At 37.8% G+C, this 26,037-nt stretch overlaps 1 protein-coding gene across 3 annotated transcripts in view; it reads left to right on the top strand.

Annotated features, from left to right (window-relative positions):
• Positions 1 to 26,037, top strand: part of rtkna (rhotekin a) — a 75,973-nt gene that overhangs the window by 29,370 nt on the left and 20,566 nt on the right. Inside the window, exon 1 of one of the 3 annotated variants that reach the window (XM_081365310.1) lies at positions 7,781 to 7,951. The exons of the other annotated variants lie outside the window; for them this stretch is intronic. Coding sequence (XP_081221436.1) covers positions 7,928 to 7,951 — 24 coding nt within the window. The 5' untranslated portion in view covers positions 7,781 to 7,927. Of the gene's footprint in view, positions 1 to 7,780; positions 7,952 to 26,037 lie in introns of those variants that run through there. 3 annotated transcript variants of the gene reach the window in all.

The raw sequence follows: 26,037 nt of genomic DNA, 5'->3' as shown, positions 1-26,037 counted from the left end.
TATAGCGCTTTCATATGTATTACTGTTCACCCAAAGCGCTTTACAATCATATCAGGGAATCTCTCCTCAACCACCACCAGTGTGCAGCATCCCTATCACCCAGCAGCCATATCACCCTGTAGCCCAAGACTGGTTGCCCACTGAAGCTCAGCAGGGTTGAGCCTAGTCAGTACCTGGATGGGAGACCTCCTGGGAAAACTAGGTTGCTGTTGGAAAAGGTGTTAGGGAGGCCAGCAGGGGGTGCCCGCATAGCTACAATAAACTTTGTAACCTGTAAGTTAACGCTGAACTGCCTCAAATTTGACCATTAATGACTGACAAAACAAAAATCTCAGACTCTCCCTTTTGAAAAAACCTTGGAACTCAATTTGAGCTTGATTTGGGGAAAATGTTAACAATGTAATGACACACGCAAGTGCCACAATACTTTGACAACATGGTGTTTCATTTTTTTCCCTAAATAGCGGTTCTACACTAACCTGCAATTTTCGCTAGATTCAAAACACGCAGCACGCTGGATATTACCTGCCATTCATTTTCATAATACTTTAATGGTTGGTGACATATTCTCGGGAAAAACTCCTGAGATCCAAAAGTTAATGCCAACAACTTACCTATGATGACTTGACAGCTGAGCGCGGGCATTTCACTTACGTTGGATGTGTCAACATCACATCAGCATAGGCCGTACTATTTGAATTCATGATTGGTTGACTGTCAAATTAAAATATTAAACTGCCGGTTAATGGTAATTTAAAATTTTTTTTTTGATTTATTTGATTTGATTTGATTTAGTTTGTTTCCGTTTTTTGTTTTCATTCCCTGAACCGGTTCGGAGCCTTGGGACAAACCGTTCTTCGTAACAGTTTTGATAGAATCTACTTTTTTCCCTAAGTCTTTCAGCTGTATTTGTTCTTGTTTGGTTTATAATGTAGGTGTTTATGCTGTGACCTGTCCCTCTCACCACCTGCAATGAAGCCAATGGAGTTCGCTTGGCCGTGTAATTGAATCAAGCCTCACATTGGTAGTTTTGGACAGAGGAGTGAATGGAACAACAGGAGGGTCATTTTAGCATCAGTATAACAAACTGGCACACCTTCACCCTCTAGAGAATAGCTCGCAATTTACGGCTGTTGCTTCACAAAAGCTTCAATCAACATGGATGAGATAATGTACTTTACGCTGTTTGTTCATCCTTAGCGCAGTTTGATGGGAACCATCTGGCTAGGCTCCAGGGATAGAGCTGCTGAAGTGTGGGGTGCTTAGCTTATCAGATACAGCTGCAAAGGAACACTTGTCCTCCTGGTACTCTTTGCTCTGGGGCTATGAAAATGATGTGTGGCCTGTCTGGATGTTCATGTTTAATGTATTGCTAATTTTCAGCTTAGCACCACTTTTTCAGTATTTTTAGCCATTCAAACCAGAAAAGTGACAGAGAGAGTGAGGAGGAGTGGGATTGGGACTAGTGATCAACCGATATAGGTTTTTTGATTGCCGATGGCGATATCTTAGAGGGCTGGGTGGTCGTTATAAAGTCGATAAATATATCACACAATTTAATTTAAAATAGTAAAAAACACTATCATAATAATTGCATCAATTAAATGTATATTAACTTTTGCATAATATTAATTTAATTATTTTGAAAGAAATCATTTGAAAATGAATCAATGTGAAAAAAGCTAGTTTTACATACAGTACACAGAGATATAATTATGACCAAAGTCTCTTTCAAGGAACGTCTCTTCTCTTGACGGCCATATTTGCAACACCTCCGGCCAGCTATTTCGGGTTGAGTCCTATCTATTTGAGTGGGGAAATCCTGAAATCTTGAGAACTGCTTGCCGAACTCACAATTAAATAACCTATTTCAAATCTGCCACAAATGACCTGACATGAACTGTCCCATAAATGTTGTTTCTTTTGCTCAAATAGTGTTAAAAAAGCTTATTTTCAAGGTAGACCAGCTAATTCGCATTTGCAGTCCTAAGGTTTCAATGGGAACCTGGCGCTTCTAACGGTAACTGCAGTTGCAATTGGCTCTTTTATTCAGAAGGTTCTCCCATTCATAAGTATATCTTTGTATATATATAGTCTTTGTTATGACATTGCGATAAACTGGCTGCATAGTTTGATGTTGCTCGCTCGTATGTGTCAAAATCAGGATATGACCCATTCCGGATTCAAACTTCAGTCCTTGTGTCCCAACACCTCTTATATGACCTTCTGTGAAATCTTTGATTCTGTACTTTAAAAAGCAGTATGATTGAGTTAATTAATTGTTAAATAAGATCTAGTATTCTAGACTTTAGAACTGAAGACTTGTAGTGTGAACTGTAGAGTCACATTCATAAACTTTACTAAAAAAAAGCACACAAAACCATGCTTGACCTTTTCAGCAGGTCATTATGTTCCCTCAGAGTAATACAGAATTGCGTTATATGGTACTGTTGCCCAGGTATGTGCCAACATTTATATTGCTCATTTATTTTTTAATAAAACATGATTTATGTCACTATTGCAAAACTTTGACCTGTTCTCCAATTTCGCAAACCATTCATTTAAGATCTCTCCTCCTTTAACCTCCCTGCAGTGAAATGGCACCTCTTCATGATCTAGTGCTCAGGCATCTGTCAGTACCTATGAAATAGATGATTTTCTTAAATCACCACCAAACCTCTCCTTTAGATTTATGGCTCCACCGGTGGAAATAGATTTTCCTTGTGAGAACAGTTAAGCAGTGTCAGCCTCCAGCTCCATCGATCTGACTCCTGCTATCCGTGTAGCGGCAGTTGCTGACGTCCATTTGGGCCGACGAAAGTGTTGAGAAGAACAGACTGTCTGTTTGTGTCTGTTGATGTCATTGGTACAAACCCCTGATGTCATCCAACTTTGTAGTTCATAGTTAAACTGTAGGTCGGGCAAGAGTGCTCCCTTTGTAAAATGACTTTTGCTGCGGGACTGAAGCCGATGAAGTATATGGAGCTACTTTTTTTGGATCCATTTGTAAAGCCTAGTTGATGAGGGTGACATAGTTTGGTGTCCGTGCACTATGGAAAGGGTCTTCAATAAAATAGCCATTAGCTCCATTAGATTTTAATTGAATTTAAATTATGGGTGCATTTAAAATAGGATCTTTACTATACACTTGAGTCCAGTTATGGGTCTTGGTTCACCACCAGTCAGCTCTAAAAGATTACAGTATTATCAGCTACTATAAATACCAGTAGATCTGCTAGGTGTTAAATCACTTTCATATTAAATCTGCTTTAAATGAGCTGAGTACGGCTCATTTAAAGGGATAGTTCACCCAAAAATGAAAAATCTGCCATCATTTACCCTCATGTTATTCCAAACCTGTATGATTTATTTTTTATTTTTTTTGTTCTGCGGAACACAAAAGATATTTTGAAGAATGCTGTGAACCAAATAATTTACCCATTTACTTTCATTGTATTTTTTGTCCATATCTCCTTTCATGTTTCACAGAAGAAAGAAAGTCTTACAAATGGGTTAGTAAATGATGACAGATTTTTTTTTTTGGGGGGTGGACTATCCCTTCAAAGACTCTGCAGAGGTGCCCTTATTTACTTATCAGAATGTTCTGGATAGGTTTTTATCCTTTCTATACCCAACCTTAACCTTTTTTGGAAACTGGTCAGCTGCCCAGTACATATTGTGTCTCTTTCAATAAGCAGATAAAATGGGCAAGCCTTCATGAAGACTAGATGCATGTGTATGTAATCTTGACGTGGTCAAGAATCCTTTAGGTTAATCCAGATTACTGTGCTGCTGTGTAGATGATGCAGGAGCCGTACACTGTCTCCCATTGGCTAAGGAATGAGGATGACTAGTCTTAGGGATGAGCTGGCACCTACTCTATAGATTAACCATTTGTTTGACTAACCAATTATCATACATACATACACACACACACACACACACACACACACACACACACACACACACACACACACACACACACACAGTATATATATATATATATATATATATATATATATATATATATATATATATACATACTGTGTGTGTGTGTGTGTATATGTATATATATTTCATTTTTTTTTTTTATTCTACCTCTATACATTTAAATTTGAGTTTTAATCCTGCTTCCTGTTTGCATCCTACCTCAGTTGAAATTTAGGAATTGAATTTAAAAGCCCTTCTTAATTCAGTTCTGAATTGTGAACAACACTGCAGGACACAGTAGTGAAAGTTCTTGCATGGCATTTTTTTTGCTATGAAATTCCTTTGTTGTTGCTGCTTTTTCAGGATGCTGCCAGTAGACTTTATGATTTTAATCAATGATGGGCTTTCAATCATCTATAGTACAGTGCTTGGCTTGTTGCAATAATGCCAAAATCAATACTTCCAAAAGCTTTTTAGTAAATCCACTGATTGAACACCACCATTATCAGCTTGTATTTTCAGCTCTAGGTATCTGCTGCTCAAATGTGTATTTTCAGAGATCCCAGTGATTCATAACTGCTCATTGTAAAGTGTTTACTGTTGTAAATGAGAAATTTGTGAGTAAGGGTAAAATTTAACAAATGTCAGCAAAGGGACACTAACTGAACTAACATAAATGTACATTAAACACAATGGGTTGTATATATTTATACATAAAATAGGGATTTGTATACTTGGATATGCCACCGTTTATGAGAATATATTGCCATTGGGGGTTTGTTTCCTTTCATTCTGTTATGAAATTGGGAAGATTTTAAATATCTCATGTTGTGCTGCTCTTTTTGTGGTATGTGGTCAACTTCCAAACCACATTGCTCATTTCCTGCCTCAATGCACAGCCCCTCCTGAGGGCGAAAAAGCTAGCCACATATTTCTCTGAGAATTTATTGGTATTACAACAATACAATGTGACATTACAATGCATCTGTGACATCAGGACCAGTAGGAACTTAACAAGATGGAAGAAGAGACACTGTTTTAGATGCTGTATATGGTGAGGAAGGAAACAAACTTTAGAGACAAGGTCAACACGCCTCAGATAGGAAACAAGATTTTGCTTGGGAAAAAAACATTCCTTCCAATGAGAAAGTAAATATGGTAGAAATCGGAAATCACAAGCCAATAAGGGAGAGTTTGGGAAGGTTATTAAGGCTAAACACCCAACTTAATGCACTCACTCAGACTTAATTAAAAGGCAAGTGAGATCATTTCAAATCTGTTTATTGTGTACAGCTTTAAGTGACTTGAACCATCAGATTGAAGCATTTAATCAGATTCTAAATGTGTTGCACTAAATCTCATCATTGTTGCCTTTAAAATCTGTTGTTGTTTTCTATATTCCAGCAGGCCACTCACTGACCTGACCCTCTGCCCTTTTACAGTGACGTCTGGATGTTTACTTTATGCTCACAAATGCATTCCTCTCACAACACTTGGCTTCCTGTCTTACTTTGTCTGCCTCTTTCCCACCCCCTATCCTTCTCTTTTTGTCTTTCTTGTATTAGCACAAGGCTAATTTTACTCCACGATGGGTAGTCTGTGGCCCTGACACATTCTCTTGCTCCTTGTGACCAATAATTCTGCCCGTCGCAGTTAGTGCAGCTGTTGTTGAACGGATCTTATTACTGCCCCGATGATTCTTATGAAACCATTCCTCAAATGCTGGATTTGCGTTTCCACATGGGTGTTCATGTATATGTAACAGCCTGTGGGCACACACAGTACAGAACATCCTGAGGATGTGTGTGAAATGGTGTCAGGTCAAAAATCCTTTTCCCTCTATAAAGCTTTCTTTCATCTCTGCATGTTTCTCACCATGTTCATCGATTTTTGGAACACAATTCCCTACTGTCCCTCACTTCCTTTGCTTTCTCTGTTTCCCTCTCTCGCTTCTACTTGCTCTTCCGCTAACTCAATCCATTCAGCCTAACGCCTCATACCTTTTACGTTTATTCTTTTTGCCTTGGTTTCTTTTAAATCACCACAAAATGAACCAAAAAAGGTGTTGTATAACAATGTATTTTGTTATATAATGCAATATCACTCCACTCTTACTGTGTGCTTTCGATTGTGTTATTCAATTACACAGACAGTGTATCCTACAAAGGGACCCACCAGCAGCACACAGGGCCTCTTGGCATTCATCTTCATTTTGCTGGCTCACTCCTCACCTATTTTCCACCTGGTTGAATACGACCTGCTGTGCCCCCTAGAACTGCCATCTGAAGTGGCTTAATGAATCTAAGAGCCTGTCTGTCATAGGCCTGGCTTCAGTCTAACTCGAGCAGGCACTAGGACTGCATGTGGTTCAACTAAATAAGACTGTGTGCAACAAAACAGGATTGATGAAAATGCTATTGACTTGGGTTACCATGTTACACAAGCATGGGGCAGTGATCATTACTATTATCATAACAAACAGGGTTGTTTGCTTTTGAGAAACCACAAGATAATGAAGGCTTTCCGCATCTAATGAGCAATAAATGACATTATAGACAGAAAATTAATGTTTTTTTGTTTGTCTCTTTGTCATTCAAATTCATCCCCTTGTTTTTGTAGTCATTTATAAAACTATTGAACCATAAATTATGATTAAAGAGTGCCCCTTAATTAAAAAAATGTTTGATTATGATGTGCATGGATAAATCATCATCATAATAAATAGTGCAGTATTACATAAAATTGTCCATTTTGATTTCATGGTGACTTTAATGCACTGTCCCAATCCTGCATATAAATAATTAGCCTGTTCATTGTTAATTAGCCCTTACAAATTTATACTATAGTGATGGTGGGGTGTTATCAGATGATAATCAAAGATTACTAGCCATATACTGTACTTATAATGGCTGGTCTTCAAACTGGGTTTCAGGGGCTAGAAAAATTGTGCAGGGGTGCATTCCAGAGAATAAAAAGCACTGGATTCAGCTTTTTGGAATCAGATTAGATGATTTGTTAATCAACTAACAGCTAATGCATTTTATTTGTTTAATTCACAGTAAGAATAGCTTTCTCACTTTGGAGTGTTTTGTCTTTCCAGGTAAATACATTTTAATAATACTTCAATAGAAATGGGAAGTAGGGTGGCATCAAAAAGTTTGAAAACCCCTGAGTAAATATGCAATGTGTCTAATCAAAGTATGAGTCTGCACATGTATCTTTAATCATGAAGCTCTTTGGCAACTTTGTCTCTTTGGACTTTCGCTGCTTTATAAAGATTTAATTGCTTTAACCCACGTGCTGATCTGAACCATATTCCGCACTTGCTCCACTGAGGAGCGTTATTCCGAGCACTCGCTGCTATTGTTAGAGGGGTGATGTAATTCAACGTGGATTTGAAGCGGACGAGGACGGAAGACTGAAGATGGAGAAAGACAGAGATGACTGTGGTCCTGCAGCGCTTATACTGACAGCTTTGTTTTTATCTACGAGGGCACGCGGGATGTATTTGTATCATTGTTTGCATGCTATCTAGGAAAACCTGATATTTTTTCGATAAACCTACACCGGACCGCGACTGTAAACCCACAGAAGTCAGCAGCACCACCGACGCCCCCTCTCCAGCCTCACTGGTTGGCTCTCACTCCACCGCGGCTCGTGTTGAGTTGACCCCCTCTGGACTAGAGAGAGAGAGAGAGAGAGAGAGAGAGAGAGAGAGAGAGAGAGAGAGAGAGAGAGAGAGAGAGAGAGAGAGAGAGAGAGAGAGAGAGAGAGCGGCTTGTGATGACAGCTGAGAGATGAGCTCGACCAGATGACCGTGTCAAACACCGACGGTCCCTAGCAAGCATTCTCTCCACCGTTGTGACAGAGCCACGTTTATTGCGGAGAAATGGACATTTGATCACTTGATCACTTCAGAGTTGGAGCGAATGTGCTGGCTTGCGTAAGACCGCGCGGTGATTTCGGAGTTCGAGCTTCTACGAGCGACTCTTCAAACATGAATAACACGAAGAATCCGCGAGTAAGTGATGACGTTACCCGCTGTGCACTTACAGATTTGATTTCTCGTTCTGATCACGAGGGAATATTTTGCTTGTACTGTCAGGGTTTGTTTTATAATTCGTCCTATGTCGAAAATATACCCCAGTTTGATAATGCATCTGTGGGGGTTATTATAATAATGCCCAGGTAGCGCTGCGCTATTGCGTGCAGGTGCGCGTGCAGCAGCAAGGTCAAATGCCCGCGCGCACTCAATACCTGCTGAGTAGCCTACATGAGATGATGCGCGCGAGGAGGCCTGCTCTTTTCAGCCTGTATTAGACTATATTTGCTTTTTTTTTTTTTTTTTTTCTTGAGAGAAATTTTCTCTATTCTTGTTTTTAAAAAGTTGATAAACTTTTAATCCAATTATTTTTTAATTAAGATATTTATATCGGCCATAAAAAAGGGCTGTAAATTTGTCAAAATGACAAGATGCGGCAACATGCATTGCCAAAAAGAATAATGTCAATAAAATATTGGAATAACATTCCTATTAAATTGTGTTAATGATTGCACAGCATGGATAGTGGAATTCATCTTGAAACAATGCTTCTACTGTACTGCAGTAACAGAACTCTATGGGAGGAGATTATTTTCAGGAAAAAAATCAAAGTCAGGATGGGGCTTTGTGGGCCTATTGCTAAATTTTCTCTTGCTTTCTTTTCTTAGAGGGTTTATAATGGACCATGTCATGTCATAATCTACCATGCTATATACTGGTTCTGGTTGAGAAACTTTAAGTCTTCTTACACAGCTCATGGCTGAGAGAGCATTAGTTGTTAAACCTCTAACCTCGAGTCTAGTTGACGTGCAGGCATTTATAAGGTCTGTTTACGTAAACAGCACTGCTGAATATTGATGTTTGTGTAAACAAATCGCTATTTTGGACCCATTTTCATTGAGTTAGTTGAACTGATTCACAAGATCAATCTGACAATTCTTTCACAAATCAATTCTGGAACTGGTCTGAGCTGTTCTCGAGTCACCAAGACAAGTCTCTTTCAGATGTGTTTGATGTGTGAATTTTTTATTTGGATAAGGATTTGACTGATGGGATGAAAATGAAGTTTAATAGCAAAATAGCAGAATTGTATTATTGTTTAATGTAAATGCAAATATATTAGGCTCTAAATAATTTTTTGAAACATTTTAGGTCATGTAATATGTTACGCTGGATGTCAGGGAGCATGTGATGATGTAAAAGAACCACTGAAGTGCTTTTTGAAACGCACTGAACCAATTCCCGGAAATGAGACATATTACTTCCAGCTCTCACTTCAGTTGTGGTGGGATTGCTTATTGTGTTACATCTCCTGTTAAATAGTTCCCCCTTTATCTCTCATATGTCTCAAAATGACCCATGATCTCTGCCACACTATACAACTTAAATTCTTAATTAGCACTCCCTTATCAAACCATTCAGATTCTTTCTTCTTTCTGTTTTGTGTCCACTTTTTTTCTCTTTTCATTGAGTCAATGTGTTGTGAGGGTTCAGTGTCAGGACCATGTTAAACCACTGGCGGTCTGATGCAGAAAAGGTCAGGTTTGAAGAGACGATTAGATGCAGAGACAGCTTGCTCTTTTCACTTTTAAGATTTTTGGATTGTTTTGAATCCTTTTGGTCGTGACTCTCGGTGTGGTGTTTTCTCTCTGGAATTTAATCAATAAAGATCAATGTGGGAATGTTTGGCGGCCTGTCATGATGTACAGGATTCAGTTTAGGCCCGCTATGCTGCTGCTGCAGTTGAATCATTACCGTCTAGTCTGACTGCATTTAGAGAATCAATATTTGCTGGAGAGATGCTGTTCCTTCTTCCCGATTGTCTACAGAGATGCTGCTACAACATATCAGAATTTCAGCTTGAGAAATCACAGCTTCCGACTGTAGATTTCAGGTTAGTTTCCCCTTTGATTTTGAGATAAAATATTAAAATGAAGATGGCTGGGTATGTAACAGCCATAATTCTAATCGATTAAGCATTTGTTTTGGGAGAGTTGCTCAGCGTAGCTTGAGCCATTTACTGTCAAGCAGAACTGTATAGTTTAGTTTTGACAGTGCCGTTTATCTTCACGGACCAGAGAATGACGAGATGGACAGGAACAGAAATGAAGAGATGTACAAGAAGATTTTTTTTCACCATTAGAGGCTTGGCTTATATGGCTGAGTGAAGCAGTGCTCTTGCTGTCTTTTATGTGGCTGCCAGTCTGAGAGGTTGAAATTCTGGCCTGTTTATCACACTGGAGCACTGCTGAATTCCCAGCTTCACTCACACTCACATTGCCCATATGGAAGTGTGTGTTCACGAGTGCTTTGCTCATGTTTGCATGTGCACGGTGCAATCAGTTTGTTGCTGTAACAGTTTTAAGGTCTATACACACCAAAAGCTTAACAAAAAGAGTGAATCATCAAACCATAGAAAAAAGCAAAGAGATCTGCTATTGGTGATATGTAAAAAATATTTTTGCGTATCACATAGGGTTTTACTATATTTGATTTTGTATTTGTTTATTTTTAATAACCTTTCTACCACTGTAGCTGATTCAATTCAAAATATTTAATAAGAGTAAAAATGTTGATAAAAATAATCAAGGCATGATTTTATTTTCATTTACAAGCAGAATAACAATTTACTAAAACTTTTTATTTTATGAAAATGTCTGTGAACATTTTTGAATCTAATAATTATGGTGGCCCAGTAGTGCACAACACAACGAAATTTAAAAAGCAAACATGTTCACAACACAACAAAATGAATCCACATCACAACAGAAATGAGCCACAACACAATGGAAATAAGCCACAACACAACGGAAATGCTCCCGACCACTAGAGGGCTCTCGCAGCGCGATAGTTAGTTTTCCTTGCCATTGTTCTATAGAGTCGGCAGTCTTAAGATATCAATAATACCACGATTTGTTTTAACAGTAACCATTGTATATCAACATAACATATTACTTCAAAATCACCTTATAGCTGCGTATACTCGAGAATGCTTTGACCCGCTTCCACAGCGCATGATCCCTAAGGGAACGTCTGTGGCAATTCCACCAAGTGGTTAAAACGTATAATTTATTATAATATAATTTGATAAATAAAAATAAAAAACATTTGGTGAATTGCAGAATTACAGGAAGGTATTGGCACAATTTCACCTGTAGTAAGTCAGTCTGGTTATTAGGAACTACAACCTTTGAAACATGAAAAAAAAAAAAAAATTAGATTACAGAATTTTTTTTTCCCTAAAAATAATTCTTTACTGTAAATACGTGAAGGGAGGTATAAAAAATACCAATACAATCAAGCTTTGGATTTTGAAAATGTCTGGATTCCGCATTATGAATGCACTGTGGTAGCGCGTCAAAGCATTCTAGACTATAAATATGCAGCTATTATGCACGTAGGTGATTTTGAATTAATAAATGTCAATATTCAATGGTTAGCCATACTGTTAAAACTAATCGTGGTGTTGATATATTTTTAGACTGCTGACTCTATAGAACAGTGGCATGGAAAACTAACTTTACTGCACTCCAAAAGCCCCCTAGTGGTCGGGAGCATTTCCGTTGTGCTGCGGCTTTATTTTGTTGTGTTGTGGCTTTATTTTGTTGTGTTGCGGCTTTATTTCATTGTGTTGTGGCTTATTTCCGGTGTGGTGTGGCTTATTTTCATTGTGTTGTGGCTTATTTTCGTTGTGTTGTGGCTTATGTTTGCTTTTTAAATTTCGTTGTGTTGTGCACTACTGGGCCACCGTAAATAATAGACACAGACTGTTACTTTCAATTGATTCACAGAAATGAATCAGACTTGCTTATGTTACCTGCAGGCTTAACCGTAACACTAGATATATAATAAATGCTCTTTATGTGTGTGTATATGTCAGGGTGGCACATTCTCAGAAAAGGCAGAGATTTATTGTGTTTGTGAGGTATAATTATATGAGTTATTAAATATGCATGTGTCAAAGCTGTGTTTTCATACTTAAGTATGAAAGCAGCATTAGTGGGAGAGAGGGCAGTGTGTGGGCTTTGTGTGTGTTTGTGTGTGTACTAGGTTCTTAATGTGCACTGCTGTTTGTGTGTGTCAGTGGCTCTGTGTGCTTTATCTGGAGGTGGTTGCTTACTGCATATGGGGGTCCACATTCAAAACACCAAAATCCCACACAAGCAGCCTATTTTATGTGTTTATGTAAAGCGTGTTCCTCATAGGGTCTTTTACTTTATAGCTAAAGTGCTGAGCTGGTATTTCAGGTTACATGCTTGACTGTAAGTGACCACTAGAGTTTAAATTTAACAAAACGCATAAGCCAGTGGTTCTCAACCTTTTTGACTCTTAAAGGGTAACTCTCACCAAAATTGAACCTAGGCTCTTTATGTTAATCTGCCCGAGTCAAACTTTTGTTTAAAAGCATAGTTAGAATGGAAACGCCACTTTTAAGATTGACCGTATTTTCGTTTTAGTGAAAAAAATAAGTGCCTTTTGAATGGGAGTGCATGCGGCACTTTTATGATAGCATCACAATCGCTATTTTTAAAATACTAAGGCGGCTTGACACAACATAAAACTGTGCTTGAAGTATCACCAGGGGCTCTACACATGAACTTGAGCATTGACTAGATTGTTTGAGTACACAAAGTTTACTAAAAAGAAAGGTTTTGTACGACTCAGTGTTATCAGTTAGTGTTTCTGGTGGCTGGAATTTTGTCAGTCAAAAGTAGTCGATCTCCGAATGCAACGTAACATGAGGAGAGTAAAGATGAAAAGCTCCTAAAGCTTGTTTCCATATAAATTCACGGATCAAGTTATCATGCTTTTCATTGAAATTACAAGTTCATGACATTTCCTCATATGGAGTCAGTTCATTACGTTGCATTCGGAGATCGACTGCTTTTGACTGAGAGGCTCCCCCCTGTCCAAGATAGTATTCAACATTATATGTAGGCTAAGATATTTCCTCTGGCACTTCTGTTGTAATGATGACAATGCTGCTTGTTTTAAAAAAAATTAACAGAAAAATTAAGTTTCAATAGATGAAATTGATTTAGTGTTGCTAACTGTACTGTCTTCTATTCTAACAGGGGTTGTTTAGTGGACAAATTACGGCTTGTGCTGCGTTTGCGTTGCCTTTTTTGATTGTTTATGAGAAGTGTGCTGTTATTTAATAAGTAATTGAACAATTTTCATTTTCCAGCCAGTAAAACTGGCCTAAACTCGCCTCATAAATTTTCCTTGCAAGAGAATCTGAGCTATATCTATAGACCAGAATAGCAAAGATATTTGGGGGTTAGCCTGTTTTGATCTGGGACAATAAGCAACCACTTAGCAACACTCTAAGAACTTGTAAGAATCTTAGCAACTGCCTTATTCACAAAAAATAATTTTATTTGTTAATGCTCTGCTAATTTTATTTAAAAGATGGTTTTGAGTACATTTTCTATTCACATGATTATGGCAGAGGTCAGTGATCAAATGATAATCAGAAGATAATTGACCAGACAAGCACTTTTTCTGCATTTTAAACCGCATAAAAACATTAATCTGCAGTCTCAGCAATATATGCAAGATCACGATTGTCCACAATCTAGCAATGAGAGGGGGATTTTGTGCCTCTGTCCGATTTGCATAACTCCGGTAGTGAATCGGGTGCTAAAACAATGCAGACTGGGCAAGCAAATAGGCTAAGCACTATCGGCAGGTGCTCTTCACTGTAAGTCAGTGGTTCTCAAACTTTTATTTGGAGAAGGAGAACACACAGACTACACTGAGACCAGCATTTTTGCTATTTTTTCATGCTGTTCTCTGTGTATGCCTGGATGTTTTTGACCTACTAAAACTATATGTGTGTTACTAGAGCACATCTTAACAGACAGAACTGGTGCAGATGCACTATATGTCTTAAAATAATTCCTTCATTTCCCCCCTCACACTTACCCTGTTTTTTTTTCCAACTTGATAAATTTAGTATCCCTTCAATGGCCTTAATGGCATTTTCTGTTTCCATCACTCCCCTTTTTCAGTTTGTTTGATTTGCTTCCATCTTTCTCTGTTTTGTCCCAGTTTTATTATTTCCTCCTTTTTCCTGTTTTCAAACTTTCCCAGTCCTGCTGTGAGTTGCTCTCGGCGTGCGTGAGAAAGATCTCAGAGAAATGCAAGTCTGTCTATTTGTGTATGTGTAAGAAATCGGTTGCCTCTCCATCCGTCTAATGCTGTCATTTCCAGATTGTGTGTGAACAGAAATTGATTAAATCTATATTTGCTATTGCTAAGATTTTTAAATGTGTGTTTTTTGTTCCATCGTTAGAAAAGTTTTAAACGTAAATTAAAGGTATTTTTGGGCTCAAGCATCCCCACAACCCTACATAAGACTAGCGGTTTGGAACATGGATGGATGTTTAAAATGATGTACTCTCACATAAGTTGCATGGGGGCCGCCATGTTGAGATCATTTGACCTGAATACTACTCTGTCTTCCGGTCTCGATAACTGGAAAGTGTTATTGGACATTTTCGATCACTGAATATTTAATCAGGGCTGAGAGTGTCATTGATAAGAAAATGTTTGTTTTGCATGATTCTGCAGCCACACCATTAGGTGTCTGAGACGGCTGCCATATTGGCTTGCGTAATAAAGTGCACCCTCAAAGGTATGTGGATTGTACATAGAATGTCTTATTTACTCATGCAAGGTGCATTAAAAATGCACTAGAACAACATTCCTGAAAACAGCACACAAGCTGCACACAGACTCTTTATTGATTACTTATATTAGTGTAGTTTTACAGTAACTGCTCGTCCATACTTCTAGAACATAAACAGACGGAGAAGATAAGGGAAAGGCAACAGATGGGAGGGAGGGAGCAAGCGAGCAATTCTGAAACCGGGTTTTTTTTTCTGCACACTAGCCCTCAGAATGATAAAATGATGCTGTGCTTGAATTTTCATTCAGCTCTGAGCTGGTTGACTAATGGCCTCTCTCGTTCGCTCACTCCCTGATGATTGCTTATGCATACTCTCCTCTTTGCAATCATCTTCCAAGTAAAACTAAAGATTAGAGGAGGAAACAAAAAACTGCAGAAATCTGCAGATTTCTTCTCATGGTCCACCTATCCTGCCCAGGTCAGTTTGAGCAGGGCCTCCCATAATCATACAGTAAGTGAATGACAGGACAATGCTTTATGTGCTAAAGAGGATTTAGTGCATGTCATTGAGGATTTTGAATGACTCGTGCTTAAGTTTGATGTTCATAACATTCATAAAAGTTCTTATGAATGAGCTGGTCATTGGTTGGTTGTTACCGCTTAGAAGTTTGGGCTCAGTAAGATTATTTTCTTTTAAAGCAGTGCTATGCAGTTTTGGCAATTTCTTTGCTGTTTTCTCGCTTTTTGCTCATGGGTTTCTCTATAGAGCTCCCCCTACAGCTTCGGAATAGATATTTGACAACACTGTCGTCAAAACTCGTTGGCGACTCTCCCCCCTCCCATATTCTCCCTCTGGTCATGTGCATTTGTTTGTGCACTTCCTGACGCTAGGGGGGTGCAAGAAGACCACCATTCAACCTGAAAAAAGTCATATAACCATTCCAATGACTCCGAAGCTGTTCAGTTAAGGTAAATTAAGCTAAAAAAAGCCCTGCATAGTTCACCTTTAAAAGAAATGAATACTCTTGTCTACAACAAATGTATAATACTTATAAATAATACTTAATACTCTTGTCTACAAATTTGTCTACAACAAATCAGCATATTAGAATGATTTCTGAAGGATCATGTGACAGGCTGCAAGTCAACTTCACTATCACAGGAATAAATCTATTAAAATAGTAATAATATTTTAGAATATTACTGTTTTTACTGTAATTTTTAATTAATAATAAATGCAGCCTATAAATATAAATAATAAATGTAGCCATGGTGAGAATAAAGGCCCTGACTCACCAAGCCACTAGTCGGAGTAAAATAGTAGAAATTGGTGTCCATCAGCTTCCACCGGCGTCCCTTGCAGTTGGTGAGAGAGAGAGAACTCTGATTGGCTGTTCAGCTTATTATCGCGAAGTCAGCTTAGCGAATAAAAGCGAAAAATGAAAGATGGCGAAGAAGTCAAGACAGCACAGGCAGAGGGCTGTTCTAATTTTGTCATCTTACCTGAGCATTCCAAATCCAATGCGTATTTATTTTCATAACATGAGCCGCCTGGAATGAAGAAAGTGATCCGCATGATTTATATTCAAAATGGTAGACAAGCGGTGTATATTTGCAATCCTAAAAAAATTATTCCTGCTGATATAGACAGTTATTTTACACTCAAGTGCAGAACACACATGCTAGTTGACAGTCGCCTGTAGTCCTTTTGGTGTGTTTAAGCGCAGATTTTTATAGCCTTATAGTCCGGCAGTAGTCAATAATTTTATCCCTTAAAACTCATCTTTAATCACCAAAATGACATATTTAAACGTATTTTCCTTGAAAATAGCTTAAATGTAACTCTACACCCTTACCTCATTTAGTATGCAGTTCTATGAAAATGAAAATTAGCCCCGCCTCCACTCACTCAGACCAGCTCAGAGATCCACTCGTTGAGTTTACAAGGTATTTCGTGACATCAGAAACACCAGCGATTTCAAACCGCGTTTTTGAGACTGTCTTTGGTTCACTGCAGTTTTAAGGAGAAAATACTAATAATTTTTGACTTATGCATTTGTGCATGGTTTGTCTTAAAGCATATTAAAAAAACACCACATAGACATATAAACAACATTAAAAGCTTGATTTTCACCAAAGGGGGAGTTTAAGAGACTTAAAAATATTATTGACCCCAAACTTACGAACATGTTTAGCCACCATTAGCAGGAGTGTGAACCCTGTATCCACTTCTTGAAAAGTCATCCATCTTTCTCTGGTCAGGTGGCCTCATGCCAGCTGAGTTTGTGTGCTCAGCAGGGTCAGAGCAGTTAATCCTGCCTGCAGACCTGCACTTTAATAGACATGCTAATGAAGAGCTCTGTCATAAGGTACACCAGTCACACAGCTGCGTTTATGCATTAATTAATGAGTCAATAGTGATAGTGTATTGGGAAAACCATAACAAAGGGCTTCACTGCTTTGTTACAACACTTGCATCAAATGCAAAATTGCATTATCTTAGTGAATGAGTTGAAGCTTGAACTTCTCTTTTAGCCGCAAAGAGCAGCAACTGTGAGTGTACAAAGCAGACTGATGTTGATTCTACAGGGGGTCTTTCTGCTGTTCAAGCTCTCTATGTGCACACACACCCTTACTCTCACACTTGATCTTAATGAGGCACAACAGCTCAGTTGCACACAGTCTGAGAAAATGTTCAACGAAAAAGCACACACAGAGAGAGGGGGCGGGGGGGTGGTTTAAGGTGATTACAGCAATAAACTCCTGGCACTGCTGATTTGTGGAGCCATACATTAAGTTTGTTGGTCATTTTGGAGGTCCAAGGATGTCTATAATATCTGGAAAAATGTAGCAGCAATAATCTGGAACTACGCGATTTGAAATCTGCTGTCTTTTGCTTATGGGTGTTCAGTTCTGGGCATATTTGTTTTTGAGCCAATCAGCTGAGCTGTAAATGTCATGTGACTATCCCTTACTCAATGGAGAAAAATACCCACAGAGTGTGCAGTCTTAAAGCAGGCGTAAACAGGGTCATGCTAACCAGCCAAATGTGACCTCTTGGTTGGGTCAGTAAATTAGATCATCTTAGTGCACCACCTATAGTAAATCTGTTTGTCAGTTATTATGATCTGGATTGCCTTCTACATCTATGTTGTAAACACTATGATCTAATAGCTGCATACGTACCTTTATCTACCAAAAGCTGCTACATGCATAGTTAATGTAACGGAAAGTGAGGTCAAGTCATACAGAATCACATCTTCAATCATGCATCTCAGGCATTCATCAAAGTCAAAACAGTGTGAAGGAGAATAAAAGCTGAGCTCTGTTGCATTTTAATGCAGTACATTCACGCCACGGCAAGAGCTGACATTTAAAGGGGACGTCATGGAACAAGAACAAAACAAGATTTTACTTGCTATTTTTAAATAAGAGTTCAGTGTATGTATACGTATAGTCATTCACAACACAAAGAACTCTTTCTAGTCCACACAGTCCACATTTATGGAAAATGTATAGTTCAGAAATAATCATGGTATTGATTTCTGAACCATGAGCACCTATCATCAATATCAACACCTATTTAGTATTCAGTTAATAAACTGTGCAAACTTTACAGCCATAACAGATATGGGTTACATAAAGAAGTCTTAAAGGTACAGTAGCGAAATAGACTGTTTACGTCTAAAGCCAGAAAATTTGCATGCGTATGAATGGAAGTCAATGGAATGAAAGTTGTAGTGTGACCGCCCCTTAAGGATCAGTGAAAAGTGACTTTTTTTTCTCCTGGCAAGTCGTGACTTGTAAAGTAATGCAGAAGTAGGGCTGGGCGATATGGCCAAAAAATCATATCTCGGTATTTTTGGGTTAAATGGCGATATACGATATATATCTCGGTACTTTCTACATTTTTCCATTTGGATAAAGAAAATCTGTATTTATTTAAATAACATGCCATTTTCATCCTGCCCAATGATATCCTACAAACAATGTTGATATTGGAGGATATGGAAACAAATATAGTGAATGTAATGTAGGCTATGCAATATATTATGTGCAAAAAGGTGGTTAAAATCACATTACATTCTAACAAAAATAATGCTTTTGTTTTTAAATTGACTAAAGGCTAAACTAAAAATGAAAATAAAAACAAAAGAACTTAAACTATTAGCCTGCGTTTGATTACCCCGTTATAATGGTCACTTTCATAAAAATATACTTGTAGGTTTAAAATTCCCCATATGGCATATTTATTGTTTCCAACAACAAATATTTTAGCAATATGTATATTTTAGTCAGAATTATTGCGCTACTATTCTATTGTGCTCCGTCTGTTTGGCGCGCATGCGCGCGGCGTCGCTCATTCACGGAAGCTTGAATATTAGCGGAGATTCAATTGCAGAAGCTCGTCCTCTCCTGACAGTGAAATGGGCATATTTGTTTGACTTTCTAACATTTACAGATGGAGAATATACCTGTGAAATGTAAGTTAAGCACTGAGGAAAGCAACACATCTCAAACGCATTAAACAGCGCAAGTATTTATCTGTCAGTCAGCAACAGTATCTGTCAGTAAGCATCTGACAGGGCAAGCTGCTTTAAACTTGTTAACTATATCTTACCAGTTATTTTGAAGCCCTTAATATAAGCTTGTGTCATGTTTAGGACAAATTGTACTATGTACTTTCACTGCGGCAGCTCACACTGCGTCTTCCGCGTTTTTCACATGTGCTCGTATCAAACTACTGTATCGATATAAACGGTATTGCCTCATTCCATATCGTTTCAAAAAAATATATCGATATATCGTACAAACTCGATATACCGCCCAGCCCTATGCAGAAGTGTAGAATATTGTACATATTGTAATAAAATTCAGTTTGAATACACAGTGTGTATACTGTAGCTAAACGCATCTACATTAGTGTTTATCTGGTGTAAACCTGATATACCTAAACTGGTCCTCCAAGGTCACTGCTTCCACTTTTTATTACGGCTCTATACTTAGAGCAGCCAGAGGTGCTTAATGCCAATTAGCTGGCTTGAGCTGATTAGAGACCAGTACCACACACGGCCTTCAACAGCATCAAAGTCTGAGATTAACTGCCATAAGGGAATATAGATCAGCCCTAAGTGTGTCACTGAAGCATGCAGACCCCCCACACACCTTTTACCTCCACTAGCCCAGAAACTGAGCCTGTAAGGGGTTTAGCAGGGATCTCTAGAGCCGGGACGTTACCTGACTGGAGAAGGGCAGCGAGTGTCAGGCCTGAGGTGAACATGCTGTGTTTGGGTGTGGAGAGAGGATCAGTGGCTGTTGCAAATGGAGGATCCCTGGAGAGAATCTGTGTGCCTGTGGATGGTTTGCCCATGTTTTTGTACAATATACAGAGTGAATACTGAGCAAATCCATTCGATTCATGTCAGTGGTTAAACCAGAGTGTATGGTTCCATGGCTAATGGTTTAAGTTGTATGTTTTATCTACTATAATTAATGCATTCTAATTATTACGGTCATGGATATACTAGAAATATTAGGGAGGGTCAAAATATTTATTTCCAGGCCTGGAAAAGTCTTAGAAATGAATACAGTTTTAATTATTGGGGAAATGTTTGTTGTGAATATATATTTTTTTAGTTATGCTGAGATCTAAAATGTTACTCTTGTGTAGAGAGCTTTGTAGAGTAAAACTTGCTTGAAATGTATGATCCTGATGTTCAATGAGATTTTTTTTTTTCGTTCTTTTTTTTGTTACTATAAATCCGTTTACAAAATGATTTGAAGAATTTTTAGAGAATCAGTCTGAATCAGAATGATTTTTGAACATCAGTATTACCACAAAAAAAAAGGGATGGAAAAGTCATGGGAATGCATTGGTCAAAATTAGTGATCGACCGATGTATCGGTTTACCGATATTTTTCCCGATATTTAAGCATTTTCCCATAATCGGGTATCGGTTTTGTAATATCGGATTGCTGAGCACTCACTGGGTTGATGATCAGGAATGCTTAAGCGCGGCCACTGAATGAAACTTTTGACAAGATTATCTTGTTTAAACACCCTAGATTATATTATCATTTACTACATAACCATTATTTCGCTAATACAAAACTAAATAAATACCGCTCTGTGGAAATTAATTATTTATTATCTCCACGCGCGATCGCGGTTGAGTTAGTTCTGTGTAAATGCATATAAACAGCACTTTGTCAGAAAGCATTTCATGATCTAGACCGACAAAAACATTATTAATAATTAACATACTAGTTGGAAAATGCAAATATGCTGTTTTGTTTGTTACTTTCCTGACAATGTTACATTCCAGCTAATATTATTAAGTGAATTAATATTACCCAGTGAATAATTCCTCACTCTTTAAACCTATTAAACGGCACATAAACCTTCTAAAACTGTTTAAAATGAATTACATTTCTGCAAAGGTGATATGACTCCCCTGTCAATTATTTTCTCCATATGAAAACATTAGACTTTTAACATATATTTAGCCTATTGTTAACATTGTTGCTGCTGATGTTTTCTACACTACAACCTAGTTCTGCTTAACTGGGAGTATTAAGTTACACTACTAAAATAGCTGTGCAAAAAAAAAATTCAGGTAATTTAGATTCCCCCCCCCCCCCCAATATGTTAGAATAATTACCTCATCAAAGCTTTTATTTTTAAACAAAGACACTTAGTAACAGTGCACTTTATTTTTTGGACTCAGACCCCTCTATTTATTTGTGTATATAAAGTGTTTTTTGTATGCAAGGAGGGAGTGATTGTTATAAATAAAATGGTTTGTTCAGTTCATTTGTGTTGTAATAATTGTGTCAAAAACAGAAGTATAACAGTAAATAAATATCGGTTCTGCATATCGGTTATCGGACACATAAACATGAAAATAATCGGTATCGGTTATAAAAAAATCAATATCAGTCGATCACTAGTCAAAATAAGTGATAACCTTATTAGAATAAAATCTGTGATTACGGATTATCAGTATTGCTTGCAATTTTGTCATATTGCTGATTGATGTTAAGATGAAGGTTTTTCTAATTCAACTCCATTCATTTCATAAAGAACAAACTAATTTCAATGATTCTCTGATTACATAAAGCCGTTCATTTCATTTAGACAATTACAAACAGACTTTTTACTCATCAGAATATGCGTAAAACATTACTGATTCTGGTTAAGACAAGATCTATAAGTCAAGTTGTGATTCTTTGGCTTTGCATAAGCAGGTTAAGTGAGGTTATACCATAGGCTCAAAACACACGCATCTGCCGTTGCTGGTGCTGATTCCCAGATAGCACACACACACACACCTACACAATTTAAAAAATATATTTTCCATCACAGATGTGGGCTGTGTATTGTCAAAGTTCACAGCTCAAGCATGCACATGTATGCTCACACCCCTTCTTTTTTCTGTCTCAGCCTGTGCAACTCTCTCCAACACACACAGACACCTCTCTTTCCCAAACACACATTTACACACACCCTTTTTCAGTTGTCCAAAACCAGCTGTGCTGGAAGGTTTCTCGCCTTTGTGTGGGAACAGCTGGCTGGAGAGCAATAGTCACACACTGTGCATTTTAGACGGCCCTCACACACACATACACAACACCATCTCAAATGGCCCATTGTGTGCTAATAATGAGACTTGTGTATTGCTGTGCAGCTTAAATAGGATTCCATTTTGGCCTGCACAGTGCTAACAGGGTGAAAACTGTGTGTCTGGAGTACAACTGGCCTGTTGAAGCTGTTATTTTCCTTCGAGTCATTGCAAGTGATTGAGCTTCCTCTGGCTGTGTTTCTTAAGTATTTAGGTAGCATTCTGAACTGGATGAAAGGGTTCACGCAGGTCAACTGAACCCTGCCCATAGCAGCTTTGCCGGGAAATCCAAACCATAGAAATTTGACTCTTCAACCTCTAGAGTGGATTATTTGTGTCAATAGTCACTAGGTGTTTATCTGAAGATTTTTAGAGCTTGTTTTCCTGTTGTAAATGAAGAAAATTAGGGTTATTTTGAGGGAGTATACTATAGCTACTACATGCATTTTGATCACATTGCTATTTTTGAAATTTTATATGTACTGTTCCAAAATTGTTTTGAAATTAATGTTAATGTTTTGAAAACTCTCTTATGCTCAGCAAGGCAGAATTTTTTATAAAAAATCAGTAATAGTTTTAACTGTGATCATGCTACACAATATTACTGATTTTTGATCAGAAATCTTTTGTAACATTTTCAAAGTCTTTACTTTCATTATGTATTGTGTCTTTGAATTTTTTGAATGGTAGTGGTGTTGATATATATTAAGAATTAGTTACACAATAACATAAAATCATTAAAATATGTTAATATATTTTAAATAACAAAACAGTGACTATTTTTAGACTATTACTAAAAATTATTTGGCGAAGACGATAAAATAGTGTATTAATACTATTTATATTTTTAATTAATATAAATAGTTTGTTTTTCATGAATTACACAGTAACATAAAAGCATTACATGTAAAATGTAATTATGATAACAAAACAGAGATATTATAAATGGTCTGTATGGATAATACTGGTTTGGAAGGCTAGCTAGATATCTGGATACGCTTACAGTATGTCATCTATTGTAAGCTTAAGTCTCGAGTCTCGACTTGTTGTTAGTAAGACTTATCTTTTATGTAACTGAATATCTTTGCTTATGCAGAAGGATTTGCCTTTTGCCCTGCAAAAAACTGAATCACCAAAACTTTACTCAGTCACCAGTGTCCCTTTTTGTCCCTTCCAACCCCACGTGTCTCCTTCCCAAGCTCATTTCTCTACATCTACACCCGTATCAACTATCAATGGGAAAGTCCAATACTGTCCACAACGCTGGCTTGAACTACAAGAACAAAAAGAGGAGAGCTGAGATTGGGTGGAACGGATGGGGAAGGCGGGTGCATATTTGTGGTTGACTGATTGGAGGCTGACTGGCCTCGGTCAGTGAAATCCAGTGTGTCTGTGGGTGTGGTCAGTGATTTGGCCTTTTCAATTGCTGTTTTGCCTTTGGGTGTCACCATATTTTCTCTCTACTGTGTGAGAAAGTCAAGGTTCGGAAATGCAGAAGAGCACATTAATTAGTGTGGTGCGAACTTTTGACTTTTAGTGAAAAGCAAATTGTTAAAGTAGCTGAAGAATATAATACCACTCTTTTCACTTACTCTATAATCTCCCTTAGTGCTAAAGGTGATCATTTCCTGTGTTTTTTCAGGTCTGTGGTTAACATAGTTAGCCATTTTCCAGTGATTCTTATGTTCACACCTATTTAAGCAGCTGTAAGCAAAAGTGATCCAGGTCATACTGTGCTTTAAGTTGGTCAGTGTAGCCCAGAAGATTCGATTTCATATTTCTCTTTAGCCTTGCAGTTCAGGAGTTACAGCTGCTGCTGTCAGTCAGGAGAGCTTCACACAGATGACTGCAGCCAAGTTTTCATGACAGGAAATGACTTCACAGCATTTAAATCCTTTGAGAAGAGCAAAATATCCTCTGAGATGTAAACTTTGACTTCTTTGGTCAACCGGCTTCATCAGAAAGTGTATATATGGTTGTCTAAAGTGATCTAAAAAGTTAATTTACCAAAGGAAACTTTTATATAATTACTGTTGACAAAGAGTTCCTCATTATAAATGACACTTCAGTGCAACTAATTGCTAACATACATTAGCAAGGTGCACTTTCTTTCATGTTGCAACAGTGTGAGCTCTGGCTATCTGAGACTTGAGGATCCGTTTTTTGATATCTTTGCTGGTAATAGGAGAGAGGTCAAAGTTTAAGATTTAGCCTCAGCGTGAGAAACAGAGTAGGCAAAACAAACAAGCGGATAAGAGCATTATCCCAGAGAGAAATGTCCTGCAAGGCGTCACTTCATGCAACTATAACCCCAGAGGGCCTATTAACTTAACATTGTTATTTGGTTGGCTGGATTAATTCACAATGGCTAATGACAAAATGTTAGCAAAATTACTTTTATAAGGAATTTGGTAATTGCCACGTGTGTCAGCTCTTCATAACACTAATGGGCTTTTCACACTAATCTTAACACCGTTTTAATGTGGAGATTACATCCACTTTTAACCCAGGCTTAAGCAGAATTTCACAGTTGTAATGTTAAAAGAGGGTTAGCACCGTTTTTAACTCTGGGGTATGAGGCACTGTAAAGCCTAGAGCTAATTGGATGAACATTAGGTATGTTTACATGCACTGATTTTCATCAATGAATCCAATCCAGTGTTAGATTCTGAAAGATCTGTTTATATGAACTAAACTTTACAATTCACTTCACATATTCGTTTAAATGTGCATTACTTCTATTCTGAACACAACTGCAGAGCATGCACAGTGCCAAGAACTGGAGAAAAGCACTGAGGTTCTGTCACCGGAGCTACCGTGAATTTTTGTCTTAAAGGGTTAGTTCACCCAAAAATGAAAATAATTCAGTAATGTCGTTCCAACCCCGTAAGACTTTTGTTTATCTTTGTAACACAAATTAAGATATTTTTGATGAAATCTGAGAGCTGACTCACTCCTTCATAGGCTGCTAAGTAATTGCAACTGTCGGCCCAGAAAAGTTAGTAAAGACATCGTAAAAAAGTGATTACAGTGGCTCAACCTTAAGTTTATCAAGCGACGAGAATACTTTTTGTACGCAAAAAAAAAAAAAAAAAAATAACGACTTTATTCAACTATTAATTTTTTTCTGTGTGGGTCTCTGACGTGAGTTCAGGAGAGCGCCACGACGCATGCGTGAGAACTGAGAAGATGATGCAGATGGGTCTCAATGTAGTGTTTAAAATGGTTCTAAAGTGTGCATTTCCTGGATGTCCGAATCGTGAGAAACCAAGAAAACGTAAAAGTGCCTTACCAATGCCGCAAAATGAATGGCTTATCTTTCACACTTTCCCATGAATCCCATCAAATGATCGTGAGCGTCATCTTCTCACGCATGTGTCGTGGCGCTCTCGTGAACTCCCTCAGAGGCCCACATGGAAGAAAATGAATAGTTGAATAAAGTCGTTATTTTTTTTGTTTTTGCACACATAAAGTATTCTCGTCGCTTGATAAGCTTAAGGTTAAGCCACCGTAGTCACTATTTTAACAATGTCTAACTTTTCTGGGCCGGCAGTTGCAATTACCTAGCAGCCTATGAAGGAGTGAACCAGCTCTCAGATTTCATCAAAAATATCTTAATTTGTGTTCCGAAGATGAACGAAAGTCTTACAGGGTTGGAACAACATGAGAGTGAGTAATTACTGACAGAATTTTCATTTTTAGGTGAACTAACCCTTTAATGACATATTTCTCAGAAGATTTTTTTTTAATTATCAAATATTTAGCAAGTATTCAGTTCATAAGACAAATTTGCAAGATGTAAATTAACA

The sequence above is a fragment of the Scardinius erythrophthalmus genome (genome assembly GCF_964197995.2).
Source record: "Scardinius erythrophthalmus genome assembly, chromosome: 5".
NCBI classification, from domain to species: Eukaryota; Metazoa; Chordata; class Actinopteri; order Cypriniformes; family Leuciscidae; genus Scardinius; species Scardinius erythrophthalmus.
The sequence above is the reverse complement of the archived record's forward strand: the minus strand, read 5'-3'. Positions and strand labels throughout refer to the sequence as shown.